Here is a 21,615-nt window from a genome sequence, read left to right on the forward strand (position 1 = left end):
TAATCATTCTAGCAAATCATAAATTTGTAAGGGGTTTATTTCATCACTGCTAGCATTACTTTCATTTGTATAACTTTGAACAAACGGTCAGACTGTTTCTGTGGTAAGGGGACTGAATTTAATACTAATGTTTATTTTGTTGTAGTGGAACTTTAACTAGTGTTTTGGAACCACATTGCGTTCCAGCTAATCATAATAAATTTCAAAATGTTTTGTATTAACTGTGGTTTATTTTCCATCTGGAAAACTTTCCCATTATGAAGTTACTTAAATCAGTCTCTTTATCATTAGAATTATTATTTTTTCTTTGGTATTAGGAGTTCCATAAAGCAGCATGTGTTTTATGCTTGCTTCTTGAAAAATAAAAACCTCCTAATACAGAAGTTTGTTTCTTTGACAACAAAATCAATTATATTTGTATTTCTTTTGAACGTACATCTCTTCCCTCGTCCAGTTTAGTCTCTAAGGCATAAACAGCTGTAGTGACACAACCGAGAGCATGACACAATTACAGGAACTAAGGATTGAAAAGAAAGAGTTGGGGTCACGGAGTCCATGTTCGCTGCAGAATGAAAGGCATTTAAAATTGTACTATTGACAACTTTGTTAGCAATATAAATGTGGAAAAGACAGCAGATTCTTAATTTAGTTTCTCAGCATACAGTTTTGGTAAGGAATTGCTGACTGTAATTCTGCTTGATAATCTTGATGTACAGCATACCGAATATTCGATATTATATACTTAACTACCTTGTGTGGAGTAGAAGATGGAAGCTTGTTCGCAGGTACATTTGGCCTTAAGAACTGCTGATGCCACCACAGCAGTATCTAATATGGGTATTCGTGGCCTAAGGTCATTTTCAAACTATTTCAGAGTCCATGCTGAGAACCGCTTAATTTGACTTTTGAACTTGTTTGTTCACATTTTAGCATACAAACTTTCTTACAGTGTTGCACTAAGCAGAGGTGGTATTTTAGCATGTGCTAATTTAACATAAGCAAGCTAGAAATTATCTTCCAGAAACTCAGAATTCCAGATGACTGTATGGAAAAGCATGTCCCTCTTTTGAAAGGAACTCTTTGTATTAGTGTTCAAATGAATACTTGGAACAGTTGAATGAACGGTTTGGATTGTTCCTGTGCCTTTACTTTTTCTGGTCGGTACTGTCACTCACAAGAACTGTAGCGGCAACTGCAGTACCTGACTATTTCCTCTTAAACTGCTCCATGGGGAAGAGAGGTGTGTGACATACAAAAGGTATAAGATACAATACACAACCTCCAGTGTCTTGTTTGTGAGAGTATGCATCAGGTGGTTATCAAAAATGTCTTGGATATGTTCCTGCTGACCCTGTAACTTGCAGCTTACAATCTCTCTAGAACTGTATTTCTCAACCCCATGTGAACTGTGAACCTGTGCGTGGGTCCAGCCTCCTGGGGGGCGTGTACAGTGTTGGAGCAGTGGTTGACCAGAGCAGAATAAACTTTGTGAGTTTCCCTACCTTATGATGTAGCTACTTTGCTCCAGCAATGTGAAGGGCCAGTTTCTCATTTAGGATAATTCATACTTGACTTGATCATGTGAGTCCTATAATTAGAATATATTTAAATTGTACTGTTAAGATTGAGAGTGTTTTAAAGCAGGAACATGAGATGGCTTATGGATACCTGTTGTTTCTCATTTTATGTTGATAGCCTCAATGACATTGCAGACCAAAACAAAAATCAAAAACAAACAAAACAAAACAACCCGCTGGCCTTCATTTGTTTTTTGTTTGTTTATAGTAGTCACTTTCCAGTCCTGGTAGCTTTGCACTGCTTGCACCACTGATCGCACTGTCCTTCCAGCTAAGCCATAGGTTTTCAGAAGTAGTTAGTTAAAGTACTTGAGAGTGAACGCTCCTGAATACTGAACAAGAAAATAAATATTTATAACTGTAAAGCCTCCATTGAGGGATTTTGGAGGTTTAACACGTTCATTTCCAGAGCAGTTGGTGTGCCTTTTTTTCTGATGACCTTTATCACCTTCAAATATAGGGAAAACTCAGTGCATCGTACAAACTTTAAAATCAAAAGATAATTGTATCTGTCAAAGGTGGTTACAAATAGGCTTGCTCTTGGTATTTAAAACATCCTACATCTTGGATTTAGTTGTGACTCAGAAATGTAGTTGCTGATTTGCGTTTGGGTTTCTGTTTTTTTTTGTTTGTTTCGATTCTAACTACGTTCATTATTAAATAGCATCTTTAGTAAAGTGTGTGCAGATGTGGCTGACTGTTGAGATCGTCTGAATTTCTCTATGAAATGATACAAATTAAGGAACGAGGGGTTTGTTGCTGAGATGTTGATGTCTGTTGCCTGATGGTTGGTGAATGTGTGATTTTAGTGTAACAGTAGAAGGTCACGCTGATGCTGCATAAAGCCAAAGCCGTTGGGCTTTGAATGCAACAATCTTGTGCGTTTGTGGACGTAAGCTGGTCTGATATGTACCTAAAATCCTTTCTTACTGATCTGAGTGGAGTTTTAACTGCTATCTAAAAAGCACTCTACGATCTTTAATCTACTGCAAACTAGTTGTCCTTGTTTGCAGTTTGTAAATGGGCAGGATTGTATTTGCACTCTACCTAAAATCTAACGCAGCAGTAAAAATCATGTTACAAAGCTAGAGGTCTCAGTATGGTTTGAAAATGTGTTGTGTGAGCTGCAGTATATAAAGGTGGTAACGTGGCTTGCCCAGAAGTACATCTGTTGTGGTGATGGTGCACAACTGTTGTAGTTAATTTTTGTTCAGACAAAGGGAAGTGGTGCTTTGCATGGTACGTGCCAAGTGGTAGAATTCCTCAGCACATGATGTTTTGGATCCAAAAAAGTTGTTTTGGATCTAAAAAAGTTACGTGGTGCTTATTAGGAGACAGGGTGAGTTCATAGGAGAGAAATTCACTGGGCATGATTATACGTATAGAAATCGCCTCCGGCTAAGGAAATCTATGAGCAGCAAATTGTTGGAGACGGGAAGAAACGTAAGGAGAAAAATCACTTACGCTTGCCCTGTTCTTGTAGTTTTCCAGCTTTGTCCCCTCTTGGAGATTGGGTTATTTCTTGATACCATGTTTGTTTTTTAGTTTAATGTCTGTCTAGTTGGGCAAATTGTCCATTTTTACTTCCGATTTTTTTGGGGTAAGGAAACAGATGTTAATCTGAAAATTAATCCTTCAGACTGACATGAGTCTGGAGCTGTAAAACCCTACTGCTCTTAGGTGTTAGAATGCTATGGATCTACAAATGCTATGAATATTGTGGTTGCGTATGATGCAAAGGGGCAGGAGATGTTCTTTTATTAGACTTAGGGATTTTTCCTGTCATAAAATTATCTGTTGGTGTAATATAGCAAACACTGTCTTTCTTATGTCTTCAGTTTTGAACTTTGACAGCTACTTATTTATTATAGCCATCTATCTGCAAATCAGGTCTTTCTTCTAAATTGCAAATAAAAAGAAACAAAGGAGTACTCCTATTGTTCTGTCAAAACAGTGAAAACTGTAAAACTGCAAAAGAGTGACAAACTAAGTAGGGATATTTTTTCTTTAAAGCAGGTTTGGTCAAATTAAGAAACAATTTGCATATATTAAATCTATTGAACATAGAATGCTAAGATTGTAAAATCCAGAATTGTTTCCATGCAGCATAATCCCAATCTTTTATACAGATATATTTCATGTAGTCTTCAAACAGTTTTTTAGCAGGTTGGCTTTTCTTATTCCTTATGTGTCATTTTTTTCCCAATATGTTAATTAACGCTGTACACATTGAGCTTAAGTGGGAAGATGTTAAGGATCTTGGATTCTGAGATTTCTTCCACATGAACAATCTTTCTCAGATTATTAAGTTCATGCTTTGTAATTATTTTGTTTCAAAGGTTGCTGGTACACACCTGTATGACTGGAGTCTTCAGGGATATATTGCCGTAGAATCTCTTTGGAAGGATAATCCTAAGAAGAAGAAATCTGGGAAAAAAAATGATAAGGTAAGAAGTCGGAGGAACTTGATTTCTGGATTAGGAGAAAATCTGGAAGAATGCCAATAAAAATCAAGTTTCCTTTGAATCAATCTGTGTCCTGATGCAGTACTGAGTACAGTCATTGTTGAAAGTTTCTGCTTGCTATATATCCATTTGTTAAACATTGTTCTAATGGTCAGGTTAACATTCACATAGTCAATTTATTAGTTAGAACAGAAAATAAAGATGAATGTTATTGTACAAGTTGCTTTTTTTTAGTCTGATATTACTATTTTGTGTTATGATAAAAAGTAATGTGTCAGACTGCTGCCTTGCTTTAGAGGTTCCTGCATCTGATGACAGAGCAAATGCTAATGTAATAGCTTTGTAGTCAAGAATTTGGCAAGCACTGAAGTTTCTCTAAAACAGCATTTTTGAATTAACATTGGTAATACAGCTAAGTGAATGTCTTGCATGGTTATTTTTAGTTTTAGAATGGAGCAGCTCTCCTTATTTCCTCTACAGAGCAGCTTTCCCTAGTCCCCCTGCAAAGCGTCAGTGATATGATAAGATTTCTTGCCTTTTTGAATGCTAAATTGATACTTTGCCTGTAGAGGTGGTCAAACATCATATACAACAGCAGTGAATTAAACAAACCTAAAATCCTTCATCTATGATTGTTTACTTCTATAAAATGCTACGTGTTGTGACTCGATACTAATGTCTAGTAGAGCAGAATGCAGTGCCATAATTATGCTAGAGCAACTATTCATAAATACTGTGGGGAAAAAAATAAATAAGATTCTATTTTGCTGCTTCTAATGAATTAGGAATTTCACATTCTACAAAATACTAGCAAGTTTCAATATTAATGCAATATGATTGGTTAATGATACTTGCTGAAGATTAGCATTGACTTGTGAAGACATGTTTTAATGAACGTTAAAAATGAACTTGCTTTAATGAACATTATACTATATAATGTCTAGGTCATAATTTATAACTTGTCTGAAGCTTCTGCAGTTAATTATCTTAATGATGTTTTGGTTTTTTATCTGCTAGACATTTCCATTATCCCACAGGAACAAGCTGTCTCAGTAGTTGTACCTCTCTGATACAGATAAGCAAACTGACTTCTAAGAAATATATGTAGATGGCTCAGTGAATTGGAGTGTACGAGGCTGAAGAATTGTGTGTGTTGATAAAATATATTTGAGGGAGAGCCGATAAGGTTTTCAGGGATTTTTTTAAGTGAAGAAGTAAAAATTCAGAAATATAACATAAAGCTTCAGTGGTTTTAAATCCACTGCGAGACTTGCTACGTATTTAATTCCTGATTTCTAAGCAAAAAGCTTGTTCTAAGCTTCTTCTGTTGATACAAATTGCTGCCTTAGCAGCAGACTGCTTCCCATCTCTTATTTTAGTTGTTTAAGGCAGCAAAGCAGAAGTAAAAGGTGGTTTGAAAACAACTTTGAACCAGCAGAAAACCTTGGTGTTTCATTGTGGACCTCATGATTGAGCCCTAGCTCAGAACTTTTAACAGCTCATCCTAGGTTGACAATGGTGTATGGCTTTAATGGTGGTGTTCTGGGTTGCTGGAAACCAGAAGTCCTGTCTGACCAGAACAAGGTATTTGCAACCCACAGAGGTGTAAGAAACAAGAAGGGTAGCCACCGAGGGGGAGATGCTTTGGGGAGGCAATTGCACTTGAGGTTGCAGGGATGGAACCCTGGAGTTCCCTGGGTGGGTCTAAGTGTGGGAATAGTTCCAAACAAACAGGATGGGGGAAATGTTCACATGTCCTATCAGTTGCTGAATCTTATGAGAATGGTCACCAGTTGAATACTGGTGGAGACTTTCATCAGGGGATACTCGCCCTGTATTGTCCTCTAGGCATTTGAGTAAATGTACTTGTGTAATTTTGTGAATAAACAAAGGTTATTTAATCATCCTGTACCTTTCGTAAAACCTAGGCTGTCAAAAAATGTCTCCAAAAAATAAGCAACATTAAAATATTAAAATATTTCAGAAAGATAAACAGACAGCATCAATAAGGTTTAGCTGAGCTTTTTATTTTATTGTGTCCTAGGCTTTCAAAAGGAAACACATGATTGTTATTGGAAGGCGAAAACTTTTGAAGCTTTTATCTTACTATAAGGTTTATTCAAGCACTTGCTACTTCAGCAGAAAAACAAAGGGCATGTGAAATTGGAGAGACCACTAAGTAAACACAGCTCTTTCTCTTCCTCCTTGCAGAATCTTTAAATCACACCCTTTAGATGCCAAAATGTTATTTGGACAAACAATTGAAATGCCATTGAACAGTTTCCTTCTAAAGTTCATCTAACCAATCAGATGTTAACTATTGACAGTTAACTTGGTGAATTAGGCAAGATTAAAAAAAAAAAAAAGTGACTGAAGTGAAGAAGCAATATGAATTGGGTGAAATTTCCTGCATTTCAGGAGTTCAGTGATCGCTTACCACTGAAGTATGCAGCCTCTTTTTTTTTTTTTTTTTTTTTTTTTTTTAGTCCTCTGAAGTTGTTAAAGAGAGGCTTTTGTCTCTGTGACTTCTAGAGAAGCCAAACAGCAGTTCGGAAGTCTCTGGAGTGAAAAGTATTTCTGATGGGAGAAGTCTGCTGTGAAATTTCCTTTGGTCTGAGTTTATGAAACAGTATAAAGTATGTGGCTGAGAAGGTGTTTTGGTTTTGTGGGGGAAGGGAGAGGGAGATTTTGCTTGTTTGTTTGTTTTATTAAAGACCGTGCAGTGCTGTTCTACCAGGATGTGGTCAGTCACACTTAATAATGAAAGCCTCTCCTTTTTTTGTATGTACAAGCCCCAGCGTGCCACTACAGTGAGAGAGGAAGTCTACCCAAGAAAAACATTTTCAGTCTATCTCTAATGCTGTGTTACACTAGTGCAAAAAAGTACTTCCTGTTCATATAGCTGATAAGATTCAGCTCATCAGCATCAACTATTCCAGCAAGAGGATTTTTGTTATTGCGTTTTTATTGAAGCTTTTACTGGCATAGAAATGCCAAGGAAGAAAAATAAATACTTCTAACTCTCATGTACTAAAGTTGGCAAAGCTTTCTGGGATAGGTTGTAGGACTTCTGCCCTAATTTGACAGCCTGGTGAAAGAATCATGTTGGTTTGGTATATTTGTTCCTTATTGCCATAGTAGGCACCTAGATTTCTTAACTAGAAAGGCAAATACAAACGTTACTCTTGAGTTGTTACGGCAGTTGTAACCCAGCTCGTGAAACCACGCCAGAGCAAAAGATGTTATTTTTTGGTTTTGTGTCATCTGCTCTAGCATTTTCCTGTTGCTACACAAAGGATCCCTGCAAATAGTCAAACAATATATGGGTGGCTCTTCTTGGCTTGTGATAATTTGTTACGCTGCTCATAATTTGTTTGATAGTCATAGGTACCACAGCTGCAAATAACTTCATGTTTGTGCAGCAGTAGGTCATTAAAATAGATGCAGTACGTTAATTTTCTGAAGGTTTTATGAGGCAAAAAGCTATGCCAAACTGAGGTCATCATCAACTCAAATCTAAGTTCTGCCAAGAAAGATGAATTCCAGGATCTTCTGCTGCAACATTTTGAAACACTGGCTGGAGCCCCTCCATACGGCAAGTCAGTCTGTAAAGTTGTGAATACACTATTTACAGTATAGATGTCTAGTATTCTGAAGCCAGCTCGTTGTAGGAAGTAGTTGTCAGGATGAAAGTTCTCTGGTAAAACTATGCAGGTATCATAAGTGACAATCTGTGTCCACATTTTTTATTTACAGAAGGATGAGATCTTTTCCTAATAAGGGATGGCAGGAGTAGTTATTTAGCTTCTGTATACATTACCTTGATGTAAAGTGGACAACTTTACTACTTCTTCCTCCCAAAAGAGAAGATGGTATAAGAAATGTAACCAGCTTGTTGATAGGCCAGGTGTATTTTAAGGGTTTTATCTTCTGAAAATTTTTTGCTTACCTGAGTCATATTTACACACAAGAAATAATTCCACAAAAATCAGTGGAATTACTGTTAAAATTTATATTGCCAGGTTGTGAGTCTTCAGGAAAAGTGATAGTGAAGTGGAAGATACGTCCTTTGAACCTTGTTTATCCTAGTTTGCAAAATTTGTAAAGCATCATATCTATGCCTTTGAACAGTTTTTAAGCATGATGTCTAGTGTTTGAAACCCTTTCGAGTAGTCTTAGGCAGCATCAAACTTTCATTACAGGGGTTTTGCAATTATGAAGGCTCATACCCTGCAGTGGCTTCAGCTAGTTTGTGTGAATAACTGTTCCCTCTGCCCAATAACGTCATGCAAGATCTTTCTCTACTCTTCTTTTCTTCTACCTTTGCCTTATAGTGCTAGCTGAACTGTTAAGCCAGAGAATTGCAGCTTCTTTTTTTCCCCCCGCACGATCTCTTTTTAATTCTCGCTGCGTTTCTCAGCTTTAATACCTGCTGTTAGGTCAGAGGGCTGGACTGACCATAGCAGCTGGAAGATTTTTGTGCAGCAGCATAACTTTAAGGACTGTAGTTTTATGTATAACAGATTATAATTTGTTTACAGAAAAGTGCTTCGGCATCAGTATTTCAGAGCAGCGGTTTAATACAGATGACTTGTAAGTTGTTTGTTTGTCAGTCAGCTCATTTGATGATTACCGTTGTGAAATGCAGCCTTCCTGCCCTTCCTCTTCTGCCTCTGGTCTCTATACTTCTGTCATTTGTACTGTACTGTAGGGTTGTCAGCTCTTGTACTACAGTGGTTTCATCTTCAAGTGACAAAGGCTTGTGTTCTGATACCAACTCGCTTAGACCCAGGTTTTGCTCCAGCCAGTGAGCTAAAACATACTGAAACACATCGAAAAAGCATTCTCTTCGGTCAGCTCTGTCTTTTCTTTACACTAATCAGTGTTTTGCTGTATTTTCAGCTATTTTGGATTCTTCCTCTTGCCGTGACACTGAATCAGGCACCCATTGTTTTTACCAAAGTGGCAGAACAGCGCTAGAGCTCTAAAAACATCCCCTTTTTTCAGTCCCTGTTCATTTCTTTGCGTGCTCTTCCCCACTTTCTTCCAATGAGTAATAAGATCTTGCAGAAGACTGCTTCTTACTGTATTTCTTCCTTTGTTGCCTGTCACGTGGTTGTTTAAACAACTTCAGAAAAAAAAAGAAACTCTTACAGCTTATTGTTTGGTTTTCATTCCTGATCTGTTGGTAGAAACCACCTGTGATTTACCAATACTCTCTGCGTATACATGATGTAAGTACTTATGTAGGTATGTATGTACACACGCTTAGTTAAGCACAGCTGTTTGGGTATTTTATTAAGTATCTGCTGGTGACAGAGTGCTTCCAAGTGCAAAGACTGCTCGGCCTCAGTGGGCTTGTTTCCTGTACTTGCCATAAGGAAATGATGAAAGTGGAAGTTGTGGTGTCGGCGTCTTGACTGGGTAGCTTTACTGTGAACAGCATAAACTGTGATCATAGCAGACCTAAATTGTCTTTTGAGTATCTTTTAAAATACAACACGAGTGGCTGATATATATAGATAGATAGATAAACAGCAAAAGTTTGGTCATCTGATCTAAATGATAAACATCTACTGTGGACAGAAAATGGTGTCACGCACACTCGCTTTTGGTACTAAGAACAACAACAGAGTAAAACTTGTAAAAGTTATTACCTGTTAGTTTGGGTGGTGATGAATTTAAGTGTTAAAGAGGTGGGAAAGGAAGAATCCACCCTACATAAAGTTGTGCTTTTCAGAGCAACTTAAAACACGGTAATATTTTTCAAGCATTCCATATTTCTAAGAGAGTAAATTTCAACCTCAACTAAAATTACAAAACTGAGAACATGTTGTCTTTGACTAGAAGAGGATGAATAAGGTTAAACAGTGATGTTATCTTTATTCTAAGCAGTACATTGCAAACAAAAGAGACAGAAGAAAGGGTAAATTATTAATCTGTGAGCCTGAATGCTTTGTTTTTTCTTTTGTAACTGTTGTTCTTTTCTGGTGGCCAGACTCTACCTTTTAAGAGTTTTCCATAGACATAAGAGACACGTATGCCTCTCCTTAGGGTTATAATTTCTGTGGTTAGGTGCCGCTGTAAAGGGGCCCAGCCATCTGCTTGCTCCCGTTCAGAGGGAGCAACAGAAACTGACTTTTGCATCAGAGTAGGCTGTAATGTAAGGAGAAAGTCTAATTAAAAAAACAACCAAACAAAAATGCTGGCTAAGTTCCTTTTGGACTGTTTTTTTCATACGTAAGTAAAATTGGATAGAAATAATTTTTTTTTTGAAGTTTGTTTAAAGTTTAGGTCTCGATCCATGTCTGTTAGACACAGTGAGCTAAGCTGACATTTTTTTTAATCACTTACGTATTAAAGCTTTATAAAGAGCGTTGTGTACAGTCCCCTTAATTCCAGTATTATCTTGGATTTCAAATAATGATTTTTTCTTAATCCTGTGGAATCCCAGCGCCTTGAAGACTTTATGAATGTGTTACGGAGATTTGTTACCAGTCACCGTTGAGCTGAAGCTCGCAGTTGCGTAAGAATGCAAAACGTTTCCACTCCTGCTGCGGGGTACGGCTCTGACGCGTGAACTCTGTCCACCCAGATGCGTTACCAAGTGGCTGTGTTCCGGCAGAAAGTAGAAGGACTGTGTCTTGAATACGCGCCTGCTTCTGACGATGAGAATGCCACGGGGGAGGCGGTCTTTCGGGTCGTTGATCTAGGCACGTTTTTTGCTTCTGATTTGTTTTGGGTGTGACTTGAGGACTTTGACACTTTGTTAAATTAGGTGTGTTCCCTTCCCTTGCCACCTCAAAGGACTTCTTTTTCTGGCTACCCATATTACTGCTTTATCAGTCTCGCTCACTCTGTGTTGATGTAGTGGGCACGTACAGCAGATGGAGTTAAAAGACCTTCTTAATTGTTAATTGAGCAGATGAGTTTGTGTGTGAGCAGCGGGCTGATTTGAGCCCAGAACTCAGGCTGATGGATCAGCAAAGACAAGCCCTGTGATGAGACCTACCAGTCTCACAAATACTAAGGAACTGAGCAAAACCCCTGTTTTCCCATAGGTTTTATTGCTAGTTGTCTTGGTCTGTTTGTTTGTTTTTTTAGGATGAAATACCTTACCTAGGTGGTGGTAATTTTTTTTTTTCCACAAGTCAAGACAAGCAAGTGGAAGAACACAGAGCCCCTCTGTGAACAGCATATTTTTAGTTCTTTTGTTCAGAATTGAGTAATCCCTGAGATGAGGCATCATGAGTCAGATTGTTCATTGTGAGTTGTAAAATGTCGTAATTTGTAAGTTCCTGTACTGGGAGGATTACGGAGTAGGTCATTACTTTGAAATGGGTGTGCTTCATGGATATGATTTCATTTGCTATGAAATATCCAGGATAGTGATCAAAAGAATTATTTTTTTAAGAAGGGGTTAGCTATTTAAGATCTTGCTAGACATATTTTGAATAAGAACTTCAAGAATTATCTCCATAATTGAATCTTGGTGTATTGGATCCATATATCCAGCACAGCATATACTGGTCTCGTGTGTGTGTGTGTGTATATATATATATATACATATATATATATATATGTGTGTATATATATATATACACACACACACACCATATGACCATAAATATATATAGTCTCATAGACTCAGTGCCTTTACCATAGTGCTTAATGTGTACTGGAGTGTAATTTCAAACCATCCTGTAATTTTTTTTTTGTTTTCCAATCTCTTCTGGATTCTTTTGGTATATTTTCCATCACATTTATTTAAGGCATATTGGTAAAAATCTGTTTTTTAGAATAAAAAGAAAGCACAAAGTTCATGTTTCGAACGTAAGAATAATTGAGGTTGGGTGCAACCTCCAGTCATTTCATCCATCCCCATGTTCAAAGCAGAGCCAGCTTTGAAGACAGATGTGGTGGCTCAGGTCTTGTCCGATCAAATCTCCAAGGGTGGAGATTCACTAGCCTCTCTGGGTGACCTGCTCCTGTGTGTGATCAGTGCAGTGATATTTTTTTTCCTTATATCTAGCAGAAATTTGCCATACTACAACTGTGTTCTGCTGTGAACCTCTGAGAAGAGCCTGGCTCTTCCAAATATGCAAATACTCATTAAGTAAGGGTGGATAGCAGTTAGATTCCCCCTTTGTCTGGTCTTCTCCAGGCTGAACAGACCCAGGTCTCTGTCCTGTATGTCATGTGCTTCAGTCCCCTAGCCGTGTGTGTGGCCCTTTAAGTATTTTCTTTATTGATATCTATTTAAAACCATAACGAAGAGAGTGTTCGTTATAGCATACTTGGCAAATAGATAGACCAGATGCTCTAACAAGCCTCTCTTCATTCTTTGATTTCTATCATTTATTTCAGAGAAAGTGTAAGGACAGTCTTTCAAAGGATATGTGCTGAAAGCGGCCTATTGTATAAATCCACACAGAATTCAAAGAATGCAAAATAGCAACCACTCTGTGGGAATTCATCCTCTCTTATTAATGCAGGCAAAAATGAGTCAATTAAAGCATTTCTGTTGAACTACTTGTTCTTTCAAATCCTTTAATTGCTGAGCTAACTACAGGAAGACTAAAATCCTAGAAACAGTTTGAGAGATCGTTTTTGGGGTATATCATAATGAATTAGCCTCATCAACCACTTGATTTTGCAAGAAGTTTTTGTTTCATCTTTTTAAAAGGTCTGCTGTTGTAGCAAAAATACTAATCATGGATTGTTTTTGCCGCCTCAAGGGTGATGCAGAGGGTGACAAGCCCCAGGACATCCATGCTGCTTCAAATGAAGAGCGAGCCCCGAAGTAGAACACCAAATCACTTGCCATCAAACAGGTAAAGGCTAAAGACTGGTAATAGTATATAGCTGCAGCAGCAAAATAACCTGGAAAAGCTGAACATTAGGTTTGACTTGTAGTTATCTTCTTCATATTGATGAAATGGGGAAGAGAGGTAACAATTTCTATTTTGTTTTTATTAAACTTCACATTTGTCCAGAATATGCATTCTTCTTAACAGTGCTTAAGTTAAATTATCTAAATTCTTCTTCTTTAGAGTATAGAAAGTAAATGTAAATGTGTCCTCGATGGGTTATGAATTCTTTTAACAAGGCCTTTTTAATACATTGTTAGTTTGGTTTTTTTTTCTTCTCTTCCCATTTCTGCCTCCTGTACCAAAACCAAAAATCTCTTCGCCTTCTTCGTCATGGCTGTGCAGGTGTGAAGGAGGGGAGAGGAACCTCTTCCCTGCTCTTACATTTTCACTAAAGTTTTGTCAATGTCAGGGTACAGCCACATTTTACAGTTTGTAACAGTCCATGATGTGCCTGACCTTTCGTGTTGATGCGCCTCACTAATGAGACATGCTTCATCAGTTGGGAACTAGTGATGGAGGAAAAGGGGTAGCGTTTCCCAGTTCTCTGAGCTAGAAACTAGAGCTGAGACTCCAGTTCTGGTCTGACTTTGCTACTGAGTTGCTTTCTAAACTCATGCAAGTCCCGTGATAGCTAAGGAAAATAAGAAAAAAAAAAAACAAAACTCTTCTAGCTTCTAAAAGTAGTTCTAATTCGTAGGACAAAAATAGCTGTGTGTCTGAGGCTTGTCACAAACAGTAATGTAATTGGACAACATTTAGGACAAAACATCAGATTGTTATCTTCTCAGAGAACAAACGTTAAGGATATCTTTTCTGAACATGTTTTGTAGTTGCTTGTTTTTGTCCTGTATTACTTTCATGTTATGCTAAGAATTATTTTTCATCAGAAAATGATTCTAGCATTGTAGAGACTTCATTATTTTTTGTTCAGTGTTCCATTTACCAGTAAAATTATTTTTTCCCTAACTGACAACTGTGTAAATAGAGTCCAAATTTAGAAAACTGTACCAATTTTTTCTTCCATGCGTCACCACCAGTCACAAATGTTATGCAGATGTGATGAAGTGCAGACATCTGCTGAGCAGCAGCGTTCTACCATTACACAGCCAGCTTTAACAATAAAACTAGTTTCTAATGTTGTTTCCATTCATGTATTTTTAATTGCTATAGCTAGTTCTCATAAGTGCAAAGGTATTTGAGTGGCTGATTTACTGAGTACCTTAGTTTTTCCTTCAGATGTAGGAATTAGTTTTCCTCCAGAATGTGAAGTCTCTAAATACATTTTGCTAGTATTTTATACAATAGCCACATAAAATATAAATACATGAAAATAGGAAGAACAGTCTTGTTTTGAGTAAAGATATTCAGGAAAACCAAGTGGGAGGAAAGCTTCTCTGAAACTCACTAAAATATTGTGCTGCTGGTGAGTTAGGGTAGAGCTACTAAATAATTAAAAAGTCAGGAAAATTGAATTTTTCTTTATTTATGTGGGACACTGTACAAATACCGAGGTTCAGTACAAACGGAAACCCATAAATAGCTTTTATTTTCTTTCAGCATTTCTTACCGCATGAACATAAATTTTGAGGAATGCTTTTTAGTGGCTGCTGTCTCAGATGCTCTATTGTCTTTCTTTTTAAAGAGTTAAGATTACTCAGATGTTTAAAGTATCTGGGTGCTGCTGATTTTGAAATCTACTTGCTTTGCCTCATGTTGTTTCTGGAGGAGATACATAAACAAAACCACTAGATTTTTGACCTAGAGCAACCAGATGGTGAAAGTTCAATTCAGTATCAATTTCCATCTGTTCTGTGGGGGTGGCAATTTGTTCCTTCTGCTTGAAATCAAACCTAGTTATTTAACTCCATACGCAAGTCCAGATGTTTTGCTGGATTTGAGTGATCCCAAAGGTTGGGCCACTGCTGTGATCTTTGAAAAGACATGTTTGTTTATTCTGCATGAGATCAGTCATGAAAGTCTCACTGTATTTTAAACCGTTGTCAATGCTCCTAGTTGAATCTGGTTACTAAAATAAACACAATCGCACTTTCCTCATAAGGATTTGCCCCAGCGTGGTTCCTTGAATTGTGAATTGTCAGCCAAGCACAAAATCGGCTTTTCTTGGAAGCAGTAACGTATTTCTCCGTTCCAAAAAACAGGAGCATTGCACCTCCTTTAGTGCATGTTTGTAGTTAATAATTATATGCAAACTACAGCTCAAGCTACATCCCTTCATAGGAGAAGCAAGGTTTAATTTTACCCAGCTGTTGTACTGAAGAGTTTCATGAAAGTGACACAAGCTTGTGTTTTTCCATGGCATATGTCACTTTCACCCTGTTCAGGTTTTTTTATCTAATTCCATTTGTTCCCATTGAATTACCCTAGATTTATACCAGAGAAAGTGAGATTAAAAAAATGCACTTGGTGGGAATTAAAAAGAATTCCATCTGAGAAAGTTGATTTATTACAAAAGACTCCAGTTGGGGTTTTGTTGCTGTGAAGTGTTCTTTCTCTTTTCTATTTCTATACAGCTCAACTACAGGAATCAAGTTCTCTAGAGCAGACAGTGATGTACTGTCAATAATATGAATATTGAAATCTCTGTACTAGAATTAAATCTGTACTGAGTGTTCCTGAAATAGGTTTTGATCAACCTACAATATCAAAGCAAAAAGTTGTAGTTGCACTTATGGAAAGAAAAGGCCTATGATACCATAATTCTGCTTTCTCTCTCCCTTTCCCCCTTACCTGTCCCTTTTTTTTTATTATTTAGGTGAACAAAAATACAGATGTAAGCAACAATTTCCCAAGAAAAAGAGGAAAACCATCTGAATCCATTTTGATTTTGAATGTGACTAATCTGCCTTCCCTCTCAGGAAAGATTGAGAGTGTGCTGCTTGGGCTTCTGGAATGGAACCTGTGAAAGGACATTACATTTGGGTCAGTCTCGATACCCAAATCCTCAGTTCTGCGGTGGGACTCAAGTTTGCCATGCTTGTCCCATTGCAGGAACAGCACTGCAAGTAGCAAGTCTCAAAATTCTTTGGTCTTGTTATTATTTATATGTAAAATAAAAATCCAGTTGCATAAACCGGTCATGATTTCTTTTCCTCTTCCCATCTTCTTTAAAGTCATGTGTGTGACCTTTATACAGTGTATGAAAGGTTCTTGAGATGTTGTTGACAATGCCTGTATTTTTAACAGTGAGGAAAAGCTTAAAATAGCATGATGTTTTGGTTAATGTTAGCTAATAGAATTACGAATGAGAACAATTACAATGAATCTTGTGTTTTGTCTGAGTCTCCCCCTCCTTTCTATACAAATCTTCTGCCTCATCAGTGCCAGTGGAGGTATATAATGAAGCATCTGTGAGCTCCTGTCTAGCAGATGGATGGGAATGGAGCTGTTAACGTTTGTCCTTGTTTTTGCTTGAATGCACAGCTCGATGGGAATCAGAACGTGGCAGTGGTGGGAACCAGCTATAGAATAACTTGGCTGTTTCCTCATTCCTGGCTAGGGGAGGGGAGAAAAAGCGAGGCGAAGGGAAATATAAAAGGATTTCCAGCATTTTGAAATCTTTGCACAATAAAGCCCTTTCATCATTTGTTGCTGTTTCCACTAATCTGTCTTGGTGATGCTTCAGAAGATACTGTAATCCAGGTTAATTGTGCTGCTTCACAAGTTACTGTAATCCAAGTAGCTCAGAGCTCCTGGAGCTCTGTTGGTGAGCCTTAAATGTTCCTAAATCAATCATTAGTGAACACGAGGAAAGTGGGAAGGTTGGAACTTAGACGAGTGCCTGTATGATACATAGGTTATCTAAAAGGAACAGGCAAGAAAATACAAAGTAAATAGGATTTAAAACATTTGCAAACATCTTTGTTGTTACTTGGTTGGGTATTCTGGCTGGGCATATTCCACAAACTTGTAGAGAAAAACAAACAAATCTTGGCAATGCAAATACGTGGGCATTATGAAACAGGCAGGTTCTTTAATACCAACATAAGGCATGTAGTCGCCTCAAGCAGAAAAGTAGCATCTCGCAGCATGTTCGGTGCTTGTTATTGTGAATCCTTCAGGCTGGGAAAGACGGGATGTTGATTTAGCAGAGGGAGCTGAAGTCTTGCTTGAATTTGCTGGTGTAGTTTCAAAGAGGCTTGGGAGGATCAAAGTAGTGTTTTTGTCAGTAGTGGAAGTGAACCTGGGCAAACATCAGTTGAGCTATAACTGCTGTTACACCACTCTCACAATACAAGCGTAGATTTCTTTCTTCCCTTAAAGACAGTCCTTCCCTTATGCATTCTCATACCCTAAAGAAAATGATTACCACTGAGTTAGGAATACAAATTTAGATACCTGTGTTTTGTTCAGTAATATTCAGCATATGCCACATTGGCATTTAAGAAGATAATTACGTGGTAATTCGGGTGTTTTGACCCCCCTAGACTCCACTAACATGTGCTTTCTCCTCATTCTCCTTCTGATGCAGTTATTGTCTGTTTTGGTTCTCTGCTGCCTGTGAGAGCAAAATGAAAGTCGTCGTGTCATCTGCTGCATTAACTAATGCTCACTCAAACAGAACAGCTTTTAATCTGTATATACGAGTGTGTGGGTGTGCTTAAAAAATCCTGGGTTAACTCAGAATCACTTGAATCAAATGCTTTTCATTTGATCATATCTTTCTTCGTCTTGGCTATTTATGCTGCTGCTTAAAAATGTCCCAGAACAATAGACTGCAAAGTGGAATGCTTTTATCTAGCAGGAAGTGACTGGCTTCAACCACCTGCAAACACAGATGACAAGCGGGTGGTTCCAAAATGTGGTCGAGATAGCCTTAACTGAAATCATTCCTTTATGTCTTCTAGCTACAGTTTTTTGTGCAAGTACGGAAAAATAATGTTTCGTGCTGCTGAGAGTGCAAGAGATTGTAAACATCCAACTCACTTGGCACAAGCCTTCCTAACGAGGAGCAGTTGGCCGCTGTTCATACAAATGTATGTGTATATGTATGCATACACAGATGCTGGGGACTGTTTTTATGTTTTATGTGTGTGTTATCTTTTGCCAGGCTTTGCCTGTGGGTATTACAACACAAGCTGAAAACAGTATATTCCCCACCCAAGTTTCACATCGGCAGTTTGGTCAACCTTTTACCCTAAGCCCGTCAACTTGGTAACCGAGTCTGTGCAAATGTGGAAACTCCTCTCTATACCCTTGGTGGCAGTGTCAGCAGATATGCTGAGGACAGGTTGCAATGCTGTCTCAGAAACACAGTCTTTAACCACTGGATTATGTAAAAATCTTAGAACTGGAGATCATCAGGTTAGCTGATGCAGCCCTTGTGCTGAGACAGAGTTTCCTATAGAAAGTTTCATATTTGAGTAAAAGAGGACAAAGTAGCCTCTCCTTTTGCCAGAAATAGCATCACCAACATCAAATAATCATGCTAGGCCAGGTAAATGTGGACAATCTTGCAACCTTGAATAAGAACACAGTACTTTGGCACAAGTGTTCATTGTAAAAATCAGACAATGTTCTAACTTCAGGAAGCTCTGGACAGACTTAGTAGCGAAGGTGTTAGCTGAAGTACTTTGGAGCCTTCCTCACTGCACCTGTCACCATTGCAAAGAACTATAATTCTGCAGTGCAAGAAAGAGCAAGACTGGCACAGAGGGAGTTATTTCAGAGAGTTATTTCAGAGCTGGAGAAAAGAACACCTTGGGAGTTCTTGCTTGGGAGATGCTTGCTACAGCTCTGCTCATTAGTCCTGGCAGAAAAATCCATGTGAGCACATTTACCTCAGAACAGATATAAGCCCCTTCTGTGTTCATTTTTTTTTTTTACTGTTCTTTCCATACCTTCCCACAAACTCCACACTCCTTGTGAAGCCAGTTTTGGCATAATAAACTGCTACTAACAGATTGCATTTCAGCTCTTCAGGCTTGCCAGAGAAGCCTACATAACCTCCCACGGGCCTTCCCGGGTGCAGCATCTCAAAGCAGGAAAGAGGTTAGCTCTTGCATCTGGATAGCCTGGCTAGTGACTAGGTCAGCACCACGGTGCAATGTTTTTGACAGGTCCAAAAGCTTCTTGTTTACAAGGAAAACCTTGGATAGTAACATCATAAGTACAAAGCAGAAAAGGTTTTAGCAGAAAAGGTTTTAGCAGAAAAGAGATGCCCCTGTAACAACATCCTGTCCTTCTGAGTCCGGGCTGCCAGCTGATTCTGGTATTTCTTGTCGGTGTATTGTTTTTAAGGTGACTGGAGCTGACAGCTTTCTCAGGGTCTCTCTGGAAGCAGTGTTGGTGTATCAGTGCAATTGCATTGTTCTCTGCCATTCATTCCTTTCCAGCAAAGTTCATTATTGGCAATCTCTGGATAAAGACCAGAGTCTGATCTGGACTTTTATCCCAAGGTTTATGGATTCCACCAGAGTGCTGCTCTTACTACCACATTTTCACCTGGTGTTACTGGTAGCTGCTACATTGGGGTTGAAAGCTGGAGAAATCAAAGGTGGGCTCAGGATATCTCACAGCTGGTTAGCAGTGTGCTTCCTCTGAAAATGGCTTTCCTGGGTGGGAGACAGAGCTACAGGGTCTGCACCAGACTAAGCTGTCAGGCTCTCTTGACTTCTGCTGGCTTTGTTCAGGTACATTTAAAGGTTTACATCTACCCACAACCAAAGCCAGTTGGTCTTGTGAACCATATCCAGCTGTGGCAGGAAAGTGGGATGTGATGTTCCATCACCAGGCCCGGTTACTGAGGCATGATCTTCATAACTGGTACAGTGTCCTGTGAGGCCTGGGCTATTAAAAGTTTGCTGGTTTGGTTTTGTTTTGTTTTTTTGTTTTCTATGGTCCTGGAGAGAGGGAGACAGATCCTGAGCGGCTTGCTACTGTGTTCCCAGGAACAGCCATGCAGCAGCCTGAGCTGTGCACAGACTCACGATCCCAAAGTTCAAGTCTCCGCGCCCAGCGTGAAGACAGCAGTGGGGGTTGATGGAGGAGCTTGGTCAGGGGACTTCTCTTTGTGTTTATACTGTGAATAAAGGACCTGCTCAAGACTCAGGAATTTAATTTGACAGGGACTAACGCTAAAGGATGTGCTTTACACGTAACACGAGTGCTAAGCTGAAGTTTGTGAGACAGCCGCATGAAGTAGTAAGATGGGTCATCTGCTACGTGCTTTATGTGTCAGAGGGCAGATGCTGCACTCAGAAGTCTCTTACTGCTGTCCTGTAGCCACTTGGCTTCATCAGTGGCATCGTCCTACCCAGGGAAGGTAGCTTGCAGATGAACACCAAGGGGCTACGTGTGAACAGGTCCAGGTCTTGGTCTAGGGGCTTGCTCAGCATGCATTTTAACCTAACAGCAACCATATGCCTGAGTAAAAGCATAAACTTAAAAGGAGAACCTCATTCTTCCTTATCTGGATATAACTGTGTGCTGGCTACACAAACACACCATGTTCCGTACTGAAATTTTTCACAGTCCTGTGTTCTCTGTCCCACTGTAACAACAAAACAAACCTCTCCTGAAGTACCTTCACGCAACTCCGGCACCCCTGCCACTACAGAAGTCACCTGCTGCTTCGAGCTGACCACGGTCACCACCTGGCACCCAGCCTGAGCCTGCGAGGCAGAGGGGGAGCAAGCAAAGCCCAGCGCAGAGATGTGCGGCAGTGCTCCCTTTGTGCCAGGTCACAGCTTCCCCCGAGGGGTGTAAAAAAGCTCTTTCATCTTCCTGGTGGTAGGGAAAACGACAGAGCATTATGCCAGATGAGCCTAAGCAGCTGCACGTACACATCAGCCAAGGGTCATAAGCAGGAAGCCATGGAGTCAGCCCTCACGACCACATTTCTGGCCCCTTTCCTTATTTTTTTTTTTGTTAAAATGTGTGTACAGAAATGCGGAGTTCTGTATCCAGCCATAGCAAAAGGGATTCTTCCCTTCCCCCACCCCCTGTCCTAGATTAAGTTCACTCGCGTTGTCTCTGTAAATTTAGCAAGCCTCAGACTCACTTCCTTTTGTAGCAAGACCTGAAAGAGCCATTTCCTGACTCGTACGGCGCTCTTGTATGCGCCCAGAGACCGCTCATTCATACAGTGAATCATAAAGGTAACCTCCGTTCACAGCGCTGCGCTGATACTTTGGCTTCGTACAAAAAAGGGGGGGGTTGTTATTCAACACAGCCTGCTGACATCATCCCTGCGTGTACCCACGAGCTGTGCTGGTTGTTGTTTTTTTTGTTATTGTTGTTGTTTTTTTCTGATCTTCTATCTTAAAAGCTTCATTTACAAACTGCCCGAATGAAAGCTGGCTGCTGAAAGCACGGAGGCTGGCCGGGCGCAGTATGTTTGCTGTCGTGCACCAGCCTTGACAGCTTCTACATGCTGCCAGGGTCTGGGAACGGTGTCTGGAGCTGGGGCCGAGCCAGCCCTGGTACCGTGCTTGCGGTGCAGCCTCCCTGCTGAGCCCGGGCGAGCTGGGGGCTTGGCGCAGCCCTTTGCCCCCTAACGCTGGCAAAAACCCCACTTCAGCCTGCGTGGCTGGCATTTAAGGCCTTGTTTTCAGGACTTGGGGAGGAAATGTGTGCCTGCTCGCCTCCCGCTGGTCCTGCCAGCAGAGAGCCCCGTCCTGCACGATGCTTGGGTCCATGCCACTGACTTCTGCGTTATCCGGGCTGCCTGCCTCTGTCCTC

At 39.6% G+C, this 21,615-nt stretch overlaps 1 protein-coding gene across 3 annotated transcripts in view; it reads left to right on the forward strand.

Moving 5' to 3' along the window:
- APOO (apolipoprotein O) overlaps positions 1–16,006 on the forward strand; it is a 31,898-nt gene extending 15,892 nt beyond the window's left edge. For all 3 annotated transcript variants that reach the window (XM_083836034.1, XM_083836032.1, XM_083836033.1), the window contains exons 7-9: positions 3,917–4,024; positions 12,781–12,876; positions 15,689–16,006. In XM_083836034.1, coding sequence (XP_083692160.1) covers positions 3,917–4,024; positions 12,781–12,849 — 177 coding nt within the window. In that variant the 3' untranslated portion in view covers positions 12,850–12,876; positions 15,689–16,006. The remainder of the gene's footprint in view (positions 1–3,916; positions 4,025–12,780; positions 12,877–15,688) is intronic.
- The last annotated feature ends 5,609 nt before the right edge of the window (positions 16,007–21,615 follow it).

This window comes from Anser anser (assembly GCF_964211835.1).
Source record: "Anser anser genome assembly, chromosome: 1".
Lineage (NCBI taxonomy): Eukaryota > Metazoa > Chordata > Aves > Anseriformes > Anatidae > Anser > Anser anser.